At 55.7% G+C, this 13,385-nt stretch overlaps 1 protein-coding gene across 4 annotated transcripts in view; it reads left to right on the top strand.

The window, feature by feature from the left end:
* HPX (hemopexin) overlaps nucleotides 1-13,385 on the top strand; it is a 298,112-nt gene that overhangs the window by 196,421 nt on the left and 88,306 nt on the right. For 3 of the 4 annotated variants that reach the window (XM_075337717.1, XM_075337715.1, XM_075337716.1), the window contains exon 3: nucleotides 12,167-12,237. The exons of the other annotated variant lie outside the window; for it this stretch is intronic. In XM_075337717.1, coding sequence (XP_075193832.1) covers nucleotides 12,167-12,237 — 71 coding nt within the window. The remainder of the gene's footprint in view (nucleotides 1-12,166; nucleotides 12,238-13,385) is intronic. 4 annotated transcript variants of the gene reach the window in all.

Below are 13,385 nucleotides of genomic sequence, written 5' to 3'. Positions count from 1 at the left end.
TATTGCACACCCCCTCCTGCTTTGGTGGAGGATGTGGCCCCCGACCTCCTGGGCCCCTGTGCAGTTATAGTATATGGTCCCTATTGTAGTCCAATAGCCCCCCATATTGCACTCTCCTTCCTGCTTTGGTGGTGGATGTGGCCCCCGACCTCCTGGCCCCTGTGCAGGAATAGTATATGGGCCCTATTGTAGTCCAATAGCCCCCCATATTGCACACCCCCTCCTGCTTTGGTGGTGGATGTGGCCCCCGACCTCCTGGGCCCCTGTGCAGGAATAGTATATGGGCCCTATTGCAGTCCAATAGCCCCCCATATTGCACTCTCCCTCCTGCTTTGGTGGTGGATGTGGCCCCCGACCTCCTGGCCCCTGTGCAGGAATAGTATATGGGCCCTATTGCAGTCCAATAGCCCCCCATATTGCACACCCCCTCCTGCTTTGGTGGAGGATGTGGCCCCCGACCTCCTGGGCCCCTGTGCAGTTATAGTATATGGTCCCTATTGTAGTCCAATAGCCCCCCATATTGCACACTCCCTCCTGCTTTGGTGGTGGATGTGGCCCCCGACCTCCTGGCCCCTGTGCAGGAATAGTATATGGGCCCTATTGTAGTCCAATAGCCCCCCATATTGCACACTCCCTCCTGCTTTGGTGGTGGATGTGGCCCCCGACCTCCTGGGCCCCTGTGCAGGAATAGTATATGGGCCCTATTGCAGTCCAATAGCCCCCCATATTGCACTCTCCCTCCTGCTTTGGTGGTGGATGTGGCCCCCGACCTCCTGGGCCCCTGTGCAGGAATAGTATATGGGCCCTATTGCAGTCCAATAGCCCCCCATATTGCACACTCCCAGCTGCTTTGGTGGTGGATGTGGCCCCCGACCTCCTGGGCCCCTGTGCAGGAATAGTATATGGGCCCTATTGCAGTCCAATAGCCCCCCATATTGCACTCTCCCTCCTGCTTTGGTGGTGGATGTGGCCCCCGACCTCCTGGCCCCTGTGCAGGAATAGTATATGGGCCCTATTGTAGTCCAATAGCCCCCCATATTGCACACTCCCAGCTGCTTTGGTGGTGGATGTGGCCCCCGACCTCCTGGGCCCCTGTGCAGGAATAGTATATGGGCCCTATTGTAGTCCAATAGCCCCCCATATTGCACTCTCCCAGCTGCTTTGGTGGTGGATGTGGCCCCCGACCTCCTCGGCCCCTGTGCAGGAATAGTATATGGGCCCTATTGCAGTCCAATAGCCCCCCATATTGCACTCTCCCAGCTGCTTTGGTGGTGGATGTGGCCCCCGACCTCCTGGCCCCTGTGCAGGAATAGTATATGGGCCCTATTGTAGTCCAATAGCCCCCCATATTGCACTCTCCCTCCTGCTTTGGTGGTGGATGTGGCCCCCGACCTCCTGGGCCCCTGTGCAGGAATAGTATATGGGCCCTATTGCAGTCCAATAGCCCCCCATATTGCACACTCCCAGCTGCTTTGGTGGTGGATGTGGCCCCCGACCTCCTGGCCCCTGTGCAGGAATAGTATATGGGCCCTATTGTAGTCCAATAGCCCCCCATATTGCACACTCCCAGCTGCTTTGGTGGTGGATGTGGCCCCCGACCTCCTGGCCCCTGTGCAGGAATAGTATATGGGCCCTATTGTAGTCCAATAGCCCCCCATATTGCACTCTCCCTCCTGCTTTGGTGGTGGATGTGGCCCCCGACCTCCTGTGCCTTGTGCAGGAACAGTATATGCGCCCTATTGTAGTCCAATAGCCCCCCATATTGCACTCTCCCTCCTGCTTTGGTGGTGGATGTGGCCCCCGACCTCCTGGGCCCCTGTGCAGGAATAGTATATGGGCCCTATTGTAGTCCAATAGCCCCCCATATTGCACTCTCCCTCCTGCTTTGGTGGTGGATGTGGCCCCCGACCTCCTGGGCCCCTGTGCAGGAATAGTATATGGGCCCTATTGTAGTCCAATAGCCCCCCATATTGCACACCCCCTCCTGCTTTGGTGGTGGATGTGGCCCCCGACCTCCTGGGCCCCTGTGCAGGAATAGTATATGGGCCCTATTGTAGTCCAATAGCCCCCCATATTGCACACTCCCTCCTGCTTTGGTGGTGGATGTGGCCCCCGACCTCCTGGGCCCCTGTGCAGGAATAGTATATGGGCCCTATTGCAGTCCAATAGCCCCCCATATTGCACACCCCCTCCTGCTTTGGTGGTGGATGTGGCCCCCGACCTCCTGGGCCCCTGTGCAGGAATAGTATATGGGCCCTATTGTAGTCCAATAGCCCCCCATATTGCACTCTCCCTCCTGCTTTGGTGGTGGATGTGGCCCCCGACCTCCTGGGCCCCTGTGCAGGAATAGTATATGGGCCCTATTGTAGTCCAATAGCCCCCCATATTGCACTCTCCCAGCTGCTTTGGTGGTGGATGTGGCCCCCGACCTCCTCGGCCCCTGTGCAGGAATAGTATATGGGCCCTATTGCAGTCCAATAGCCCCCCATATTGCACTCTCCCAGCTGCTTTGGTGGTGGATGTGGCCCCCGACCTCCTGGCCCCTGTGCAGGAATAGTATATGGGCCCTATTGTAGTCCAATAGCCCCCCATATTGCACTCTCCCTCCTGCTTTGGTGGTGGATGTGGCCCCCGACCTCCTGGGCCCCTGTGCAGGAATAGTATATGGGCCCTATTGCAGTCCAATAGCCCCCCATATTGCACACTCCCAGCTGCTTTGGTGGTGGATGTGGCCCCCGACCTCCTGGCCCCTGTGCAGGAATAGTATATGGGCCCTATTGTAGTCCAATAGCCCCCCATATTGCACACTCCCAGCTGCTTTGGTGGTGGATGTGGCCCCCGACCTCCTGGCCCCTGTGCAGGAATAGTATATGGGCCCTATTGTAGTCCAATAGCCCCCCATATTGCACTCTCCCTCCTGCTTTGGTGGTGGATGTGGCCCCCGACCTCCTGTGCCTTGTGCAGGAACAGTATATGCGCCCTATTGTAGTCCAATAGCCCCCCATATTGCACTCTCCCTCCTGCTTTGGTGGTGGATGTGGCCCCCGACCTCCTGGGCCCCTGTGCAGGAATAGTATATGGGCCCTATTGTAGTCCAATAGCCCCCCATATTGCACTCTCCCTCCTGCTTTGGTGGTGGATGTGGCCCCCGACCTCCTGGGCCCCTGTGCAGGAATAGTATATGGGCCCTATTGTAGTCCAATAGCCCCCCATATTGCACTCTCCCTCCTGCTTTGGTGGTGGATGTGGCCCCCGACCTCCTGGGCCCCTGTGCAGGAATAGTATATGGGCCCTATTGTAGTCCAATAGCCCCCCATATTGCACACCCCCTCCTGCTTTGGTGGTGGATGTGGCCCCCGACCTCCTGGGCCCCTGTGCAGGAATAGTATATGGGCCCTATTGTAGTCCAATAGCCCCCCATATTGCACACCCCCTCCTGCTTTGGTGGTGGATGTAGCCCCCGACCTCCTGGGCCTCTGTGCAGGAATAGTATATGGGCCCTATTGCAGTCCAATAGCCCCCCATATTGCACACCCCCTCCTGCTTTGGTGGTGGATGTGGCCCCCGACCTCCTGGGCCCCTGTGCAGGAATAGTATATGGGCCCTATTGTAGTCCAATAGCCCCCCATATTGCACTCTCCCTCCTGCTTTGGTGGTGGATGTGGCCCCCGACCTCCTGGGCCCCTGTGCAGGAATAGTATATGGGCCCTATTGTAGTCCAATAGCCCCCCATATTGCAAACTCCCTCCTGCTTTGGTGGTGGATGTGGCCCCCGATCTCCTGGACCCCTGTGCAGGAATAGTATATGGGCCCTATTGCAGTCCAATAGCCCCCCATATTGCACTCTCCCTCCTGCTTTGGTGGTGGATGTGGCCCCCGATCTCCTGGACCCCTGTGCAGGAATAGTATATGGGCCCTATTGCAGTCCAATAGCCCCCCATATTGCACCCTCCCAGCTGCTTTGGTGGTGGATGTGGCCCCCCGATCTCCTGGGCCCCTGTGCAGGAATAGTATATGGGCCCTATTGTAGTCCAATAGCCCCCCATATTGAACTCTCCCTCCTGCTTTGGTGGTGGATGTGGCCCCCGACCTCCTCGGCCCCTGTGCAGGAATAGTATATGAGCCCTATTGTAGTCCAATAGCCCCCCATATTGCACCCTCCCAGCTGCTTTGGTGGTGGATGTGGCCCCCGACCTCCTCGGCCCCTGTGCAGGAATAGTATATGGGCCCTATTGCAGTCCAATAGCCCCCCATATTGCACTCTCCCTCCTGCTTTGGTGTTGGATGTGGCCCCCGACCTCCTCGGCCCCTGTGCAGGAATAGTATATGAGCCCTATTGCAGTCCAATAGCCCCCCATATTGCACCCTCCCTCCTGCTTTGGTGGTGGATGTGGCCCCCCGACCTCCTGGCCCCTGTGCAGGAATAGTATATGGGCCCTATTGTAGTCCAATAGCCCCCCATATTGCACTCTCCCTCCTGCTTTGGTGGTGGATGTGGCCCCCGACCTCCTGGGCCCCTGTGCAGGAATAGTATATGGGCCCTATTGCAGTCCAATAGCCCCCCATATTGCACTCTCCCAGCTGCTTTGGTGGTGGATGTGGCCCCCGACCTCCTGGACCCCTGTGCAGGAATAGTATATGGGCCCTATTGTAGTCCAATAGCCCCCCATATTGCACACTCCCTCCTGCTTTGGTGGTGGATGTGGCCCCCGACCTCCTGGGCCCCTGTGCAGGAATAGTATATGGGCCCTATTGTAGTCCAATAGCCCCCCATATTGCACTCTCCCTCCTGCTTTGGTGGTGGATGTGGCCCCCGACCTCCTGGGCCCCTGTGCAGGAATAGTATATGGGCCCTATTGCAGTCCAATAGCCCCCCATATTGCACCCTCCCAGCTGCTTTGGTGGTGGATGTGGCCCCCCGATCTCCTGGGCCCCTGTGCAGGAATAGTATATGGGCCCTATTGTAGTCCAATAGCCCCCCATATTGCACTCTCCCTCCTGCTTTGGTGTTGGATGTGGCCCCCGACCTCCTCGGCCCCTGTGCAGGAATAGTATATGAGCCCTATTGCAGTCCAATAGCCCCCCATATTGCACCCTCCCTCCTGCTTTGGTGGTGGATGTGGCCCCCCGACCTCCTGGCCCCTGTGCAGGAATAGTATATGGGCCCTATTGTAGTCCAATAGCCCCCCATATTGCACTCTCCCTCCTGCTTTGGTGGTGGATGTGGCCCCCGACCTCCTGGGCCCCTGTGCAGGAATAGTATATGGGCCCTATTGCAGTCCAATAGCCCCCCATATTGCACTCTCCCAGCTGCTTTGGTGGTGGATGTGGCCCCCGACCTCCTGGACCCCTGTGCAGGAATAGTATATGGGCCCTATTGTAGTCCAATAGCCCCCCATATTGCACACTCCCTCCTGCTTTGGTGGTGGATGTGGCCCCCCGACCTCCTGGGCCCCTGTGCAGGAATAGTATATGGGCCCTATTGTAGTCCAATAGCCCCCCATATTGCACTCTCCCAGCTGCTTTGGTGGTGGATGTGGCCCCCGACCTCCTGGCCCCTGTGCAGGAATAGTATATGGGCCCTATTGTAGTCCAATAGCCCCCCATATTGCACACTCCCTCCTGCTTTGGTGGTGGATGTGGCCCCCGACCTCCTGGGCCCCTGTGCAGGAATAGTATATGGGCCCTATTGTAGTCCAATAGCCCCCCATATTGCACTCCCCCTCCTGCTTTGGTGGTGGATGTGGCCCCCGACCTCCTGGGCCCCTGTGCAGGAATAGTATATGGGCCCTATTGTAGTCCAATAGCCCCCCATATTGCACTCTCCCTCCTGCTTTGGTGGTGGATGTGGCCCCCGACCTCCTGGGCCCCTGTGCAGGAATAGTATATGGGCCCTATTGCAGTCCAATAGCCCCCCATATTGCACCCTCCCAGCTGCTTTGGTGGTGGATGTGGCCCCCCGATCTCCTGGGCCCCTGTGCAGGAATAGTATATGGGCCCTATTGTAGTCCAATAGCCCCCCATATTGCACTCCCCCTCCTGCTTTGGTGGTGGATGTGGCCCCCGACCTCCTCGGCCCCTGTGCAGGAATAGTATATGAGCCCTATTGTAGTCCAATAGCCCCCCATATTGCACCCTCCCAGCTGCTTTGGTGGTGGATGTGGCCCCCGACCTCCTCGGCCCCTGTGCAGGAATAGTATATGAGCCCTATTGTAGTCCAATAGCCCCCCATATTGCACCCTCCCTCCTGCTTTGGTGGTGGATGTGGCCCCCCGACCTCCTGGCCCCTGTGCAGGAATAGTATATGGGCCCTATTGTAGTCCAATAGCCCCCCATATTGCACTCTCCCTCCTGCTTTGGTGGTGGATGTGGCCCCCGACCTCCTGGGCCCCTGTGCAGGAATAGTATATGAGCCCTATTGTAGTCCAATAGCCCCCCATATTGCACACTCCCTCCTGCTTTGGTGGTGGATGTGGCCCCCCGACCTCCTGGGCCCCTGTGCAGGAATAGTATATGGGCCCTATTGCAGTCCAATAGCCCCCCATATTGCACTCTCCCTCCTGCTTTGGTGGTGGATGTGGCCCCCCGACCTCCTGGGCCCCTGTGCAGTTATAGTATATGGGCCCTATTGTAGTCCAATAGCCCCCCATATTGCACTCTCCCTCCTGCTTTGGTGGTGGATGTGGCCCCCGACCTCCTGGACCCCTGTGCAGTTATAGTATATGGGCCCTATTGTAGTCCAATAGCCCCCCATATTGCACACTCCCTCCTGCTTTGGTGGTGGATGTGGCCCCCGACCTCCTGGGCCCCTGTGCAGGAATAGTTTATGGGCCCTATTGTAGTCCAATAGCCCCCCATATTGCACACTCCCTCCTGCTTTGGTGGTGGATGTGGCCCCCCGACCTCCTGGGCCCCTGTGCAGGAATAGTATATGGGCCCTATTGTAGTCCAATAGCCCCCCATATTGCACACTCCCTCCTGCTTTGGTGGTGGATGTGGCCCCCGACCTCCTGGGCCCCTGTGCAGGAATAGTATGTTGGCCCTATTGTAGTCCAATAGCCCCCCATATTGCACCCTCCCAGCTGCTTTGGTGGTGGATGTGGCCCCCGACCTCCTGGGCCCCTGTGCAGGAATAGTATATGGGCCCTATTGTAGTCCAATAGCCCCCCATATTGCACACCCCCTCCTGCTTTGGTGGTGGATGTGGCCCCCCGACCTCCTGGGCCCCTGTCCAGGAATAGTATATGGGCCCTATTGTAGTCCAATAGCCCCCCATATTGCACACCCCCTCCTGCTTTGGTGGTGGATGTGGCCCCCCGACCTCCTGGGCCCCTGTGCAGGAATAGTATATGGGCCCTATTGTAGTCCAATAGCCCCCCATATTGCACTCTCCCTCCTGCTTTGGTGGTGGATGTGGCCCCCGACCTCCTCGGCCCCTGTGCAGGAATAGTATATGGGCCCTATTGTAGTCCAATAGCCCCCCATATTGCACCCTCCCAGCTGCTTTGGTGGTGGATGTGGCCCCCGACCTCCTGGGCCCCTGTGCAGGAATAGTATATGGGCCCTATTGTAGTCCAATAGCCCCCCATATTGCACCCTCCCAGCTGCTTTGGTGGTGGATGTGGCCCCCCGACCTCCTGGGCCCCTGTGCACGAATAGTATATGGGCCCTATTGTAGTCCAATAGCCCCCCATATTGCACACCCCCTCCTGCTTTTGTGGTGGATGTGGCCCGCGACCTCCTGGGCCCCTGTGCAGGAATAGTATATGGGCCCTATTGTAGTCCAATAGCCCCCCATATTGCACCCTCCCAGCTGCTTTGGTGGTGGATGTGGCCCCCGACCTCCTGGGCCCCTGTGCAGGAATAGTATATGGGCCCTATTGTAGTCCAATAGCCCCCCATATTGCACCCTCCCAGCTGCTTTGGTGGTGGATGTGGCCCCCCGACCTCCTGGGCCCCTGTGCAGGAATAGTATATGGGCCCTATTGTAGTCCAATAGCCCCCCATATTGCACTCTCCCTCCTGCTTTGGTGGTGGATGTGGCCCCCCGACCTCCTGGGCCCCTGTGCAGGAATAGTATATGGGCCCTATTGTAGTCCAATAGCCCCCCATATTGCACACCCCCTCCTGCTTTGGTGGTGGATGTGGCCCCCCGACCTCCTGGCCCCTGTGCAGGAATAGTATATGGGCCCTATTGCAGTCCAATAGCCCCCCATATTGCACCCTCCCAGCTGCTTTGGTGGTGGATGTGGCCCCCGACCTCCTGGCCCTTGTGCAGGAATAGTATATGGGCCCTATTGTAGTCCAATAGCCCCCCATATTGCACTCCCCCTCCTGCTTTGGTGGTGGATGTGGCCCCCCGACCTCCTGGGCCCCTGTGCAGGAATAGTATATTGGCCCTATTGTAGTCCAATAGCCCCCCATATTGCACTCTCCTTCCTGCTTTGGTGGTGGATGTGGCCCCCGAACTCCTGGGCCCCTGTGCAGGAATAGTATATGGGCCCTATTGTAGTCCAATAGCCCCCCATATTGCACTCTCCCTCCTGCTTTGGTGGTGGATGTGGCCCCCCGACCTCCTGGGCCCCTGTGCAGGAATAGTATATGGGCCCTATTGTAGTCCAATAGCCCCCCATATTGCACTCTCCCTCCTGCTTTGGTGGTGGATGTGGCCCCCGACCTCCTGGCCCCTGTGCAGGAATAGTATATGGGCCCTATTGTAGTCCAATAGCCCCCCATATTGCACTCTCCCAGCTGCTTTGGTGGTGGATGTGGCCCCCGACCTCCTGGGCCCCTGTGCAGGAATAGTATATGGGCCCTATTGTAGTCCAATAGCCCCCCATATTGCACTCCCCCTCCTGCTTTGGTGGTGGATGTGGCCCCCCGACCTCCTGGGCCCCTGTGCAGAAATAGTATATGGGCCCTATTGTAGTCCAATAGCCCCCCATATTGCACTCTCCCTCCTGCTTTGGTGGTGGATGTGGCCCCCGACCTCCTGGGCCCCTGTGCAGGAATAGTATATGGGCCCTATTGTAGTCCAATAGCCCCCCATATTGCACACTCCCTCCTGCTTTGGTGGTGGATGTAGCCCCCGACCTCCTGGGCCCCTGTGCAGGAATAGTATATGGGCCCTATTGTAGTCCAATAGCCCCCCATATTGCACACTCCCTCCTGCTTTGGTGGTGGATGTGGCCCCCGACCTCCTGGGCCCCTGTGCAGGAATAGTATATGGGCCCTATTGTAGTCCAATAGCCCCCCATATTGCACACTCCCTCCTGCTTTGGTGGTGGATGTGGCCCCCGACCTCCTGGCCCCTGTGCAGAAATAGTATATGGGCCCTATTGTAGTCCAATAGCCCCCCATATTGCACTCTCCCTCCTGCTTTGGTGGTGGATGTGGCCCCCGACCTCCTGGGCCCCTGTGCAGGAATAGTATATGGGCCCTATTGTAGTCCAATAGCCCCCCATATTGCACACCCCCTCCTGCTTTGGTGGTGGATGTGGCCCCCGACCTCCTGGGCCCCTGTGCAGGAATAGTATATGGGCCCTATTGTAGTCCAATAGCCCCCCATATTGCACACTCCCTCCTGCTTTGGTGGTGGATGTGGCCCCCGACCTCCTGGGCCCCTGTGCAGGAATAGTATATGGGCCCTATTGTAGTCCAATAGCCCCCCATATTGCACTCTCCCTCCTGCTTTGGTGGTGGATGTGGCCCCCGACCTCCTGGCCCCTGTGCAGAAATAGTATATGGGCCCTATTGTAGTCCAATAGCCCCCCATATTGCACTCTCCCTCCTGCTTTGGTGGTGGATGTGGCCCCCGACCTCCTGGGCCCCTGTGCAGGAATAGTATATGGGCCCTATTGTAGTCCAATAGCCCCCCATATTGCACTCTCCCTCCTGCTTTGGTGGTGGATGTGGCCCCCGACCTCCTGGGCCCCTGTGCAGGAATAGTATATGGGCCCTATTGTAGTCCAATAGCCCCCCATATTGCACACCCCCTCCTGCTTTGGTGGTGGATGTGGCCCCCGACCTCCTGGGCCCCTGTGCAGGAATAATATATGGGCCCTATTGTAGTCCAATAGCCCCCCATATTGCACACCCCCTCCTGCTTTGGTGGTAGATGTGGCCCCCGACCTCCTGGGCCCCTGTGCAGGAATAGTATATGGGCCCTATTGTAGTCCAATAGCCCCCCATATTGCACACCCCCTCCTGCTTTGGTGGTGGATGTGGCCCCCGACCTCCTGGGCCCCTGTGCAGGAATAATATATGGGCCCTATTGTAGTCCAATAGCCCCCCATATTGCACTCTCCCTCCTGCTTTGGTGGTAGATGTGGCCCCCGACCTCCTGGGCCCCTGTGCAGGAATAGTATATGGGCCCTATTGTAGTCCAATAGCCCCCCATATTGCACTCCCCCTCCTGCTTTGGTGGTGGATGTGGCCCCCGACCTCCTGGGCCCCTGTGCAGGAATAGTATATGGGCCCTATTGTAGTCCAATAGCCCCCCATATTGCACACCCCCTCCTGCTTTGGTGGTGGATGTGGCCCCCGACCTCCTGGGCCCCTGTGCAGGAATAATATATGGGCCCTATTGTAGTCCAATAGCCCCCCATATTGCACTCTCCCTCCTGCTTTGGTGGTAGATGTGGCCCCCGACCTCCTGGGCCCCTGTGCAGGAATAGTATATGGGCCCTATTGTAGTCCAATAGCCCCCCATATTGCACTCCCCCTCCTGCTTTGGTGGTGGATGTGGCCCCCGACCTCCTGGGCCCCTGTGCAGGAATAGTATATGGGCCCTATTGTAGTCCAATAGCCCCCCATATTGCACACCCCCTCCTGCTTTGGTGGTGGATGTGGCCCCCGACCTCCTGGGCCCCTGTGCAGGAATAATATATGGGCCCTATTGTAGTCCAATAGCCCCCCATATTGCACTCTCCCTCCTGCTTTGGTGGTAGATGTGGCCCCCGACCTCCTGGGCCCCTGTGCAGGAATAGTATATGGGCCCTATTGTAGTCCAATAGCCCCCCATATTGCACTCCCCCTCCTGCTTTGGTGGTGGATGTGGCCCCCGACCTCCTGGGCCCCTGTGCAGGAATAGTATATGGGCCCTATTGTAGTCCAATAGCCCCCCATATTGCACACCCCCTCCTGCTTTGGTGGTGGATGTGGCCCCCGACCTCCTGGGCCCCTGTGCAGGAATAATATATGGGCCCTATTGTAGTCCAATAGCCCCCCATATTGCACTCTCCCTCCTGCTTTGGTGGTAGATGTGGCCCCCGACCTCCTGGGCCCCTGTGCAGGAATAGTATATGGGCCCTATTGTAGTCCAATAGCCCCCCATATTGCACTCCCCCTCCTGCTTTGGTGGTGGATGTGGCCCCCGACCTCCTGGGCCCCTGTGCTGGTTCGAAACGTTGGACTTTCTCTGCACATGAAATAAAAAAAATTTTCAGCACAATACTGGACTTTTCATATATTGTTTTAGTGTGCCGGAGTATATACTGTGCTTGATTGACTTTTTACTCCAGAGCACCTAATTACGGTAGTGAGCCAGGTTTATTTTTTTTTTGACAGTGAAAACTGACACCGACCAATCACTGATGATAAATACTGACACCGACCAATCACTGATGATAAATACTGACACCGACCAATCACTGATGATAAATACTGACACCGACCAATCACTGATGATAAATACTGACACCGACCAATCACTGATGATAAATACTGACACCGACCAATCACTGATGATAAATACTGACACCGACCAATCACTGATGATAAATACTGACACCGATCAATCACTGATGATAAATACTGACACCGACCAATCACTGATGATAAATACTGACACCGACCAATCACTGATGATAAATACTGACACCGACCAATCACTGATAGTGAAAACTGACACCGACCAATCACTGATGATAAATACTAACACCGACCAATCACTGATGATAAATACTGACACCGACCAATCACTGATAGTGAAAACTGACACCGACCAATCACTGATGATAAATACTGACACCGACCAATCACTGATAGTGAAAACTGACACCGACCAATCACTGATGATGAATACTGACACCGACCAATCACTGATAGTGAAAACTGACACCGACCAATCACTGATGATAAATACTGACAATGTCTTCTTCCACAGGATAAAGGGAAGACACAACGATACCCGAACTGACCCGCACCCTGCCGCGGACCCCCAGCACAATGCATCAGGTCAGCCCGCCGCCGAGAAATATACACAAAACCTAAGATACAAACAAAACGAGCCCATGCCCTGCAGTAAAGAAATAGTAATAATGGAACAAACATAAGGGACTTAAAAACACTGTTTTTTTTTTTTACCAAAAACGCGTAAAAGCTATCCAACCGCGACAAGGTGTGCTTAATCCTATCTTCAGTCCTATCTTCAGTCCTATCCTCAATCCTATCCTCAGTCCTATCCTCAGTCCTATCCTCAGTCCTATCCTCAATCCTATCCTCAGTCCTATCCTCAGTCCTATCATCAGTCCTATCCTCAGTCCTATCCTCAATCCTATCCTCAGTCCTATCCTCAGTCCTATCCTCAATCCTATCCTCAGTCCTATCCTCAGTCCTATCCTCAGTCCTATCCTCAATCCTATCCTCAGTCCTATCCTCAGTCCTATCATCAGTCCTATCCTCAGTCCTATCCTCAATCCTATCCTCAGTCCTATCCTCAGTCCTATCCTCAATCCTATCCTCAGTCCTATCCTCAGTCCTATCCTCAATCCTATCCTCAGTCCTATCCTCAGTCCTATCCTCAATCCTATCCTCAATCCTATCCTCAGTCCTATCCTCAGTCCTATCCTCAATCCTATCCTCAGTCCTATCCTCAGTCCTATCCTCAGTCCTATCCTCAATCCTATCCTCAGTCCTATCCTCAATCCTATCCTCAGTCCTATCCTCAGTCCTATCCTCAATCCTATCCTCAGTCCTATCCTCAGTCCTATCCTCAGTCCTATCCTCAATCCTATCCTCAATCCTATCCTCAGTCCTATCCTCAGTCCTATCCTCAGTCCTATCATCAGTCCTATCCTCAGTCCTATCCTCAATCCTATCCTCAGTCCTATCCTCAATCCTCAATCCTATCCTCTGGTCACCTTTTGTGAAGACCTGAGGTCATAGCTTGTATTAATCACTGGCCAGAATAACAATGCATCAATATGTATTTACAATAGTCCTTATACTCTTCCGGGCGATGGACATCAACAATAGCCCTTAGGATAGTTTCTCAAATCCTTGACATGGATATCAACAATAGTATCACGATGATTTGGGATAGCAAGGAACGGGGCTCTTAAGCTGTCCCTCAAGCTAGGGGTCCCCTGTGCTATCCCTATTCT

This window comes from Anomaloglossus baeobatrachus, chromosome 2 (assembly GCF_048569485.1).
Source record: "Anomaloglossus baeobatrachus isolate aAnoBae1 chromosome 2, aAnoBae1.hap1, whole genome shotgun sequence".
Classification (NCBI taxonomy): Eukaryota; Metazoa; Chordata; class Amphibia; order Anura; family Aromobatidae; genus Anomaloglossus; species Anomaloglossus baeobatrachus.
Note: the sequence above shows the minus strand (reverse complement) of the source record. Positions and strands in the feature narration are given on the sequence as shown.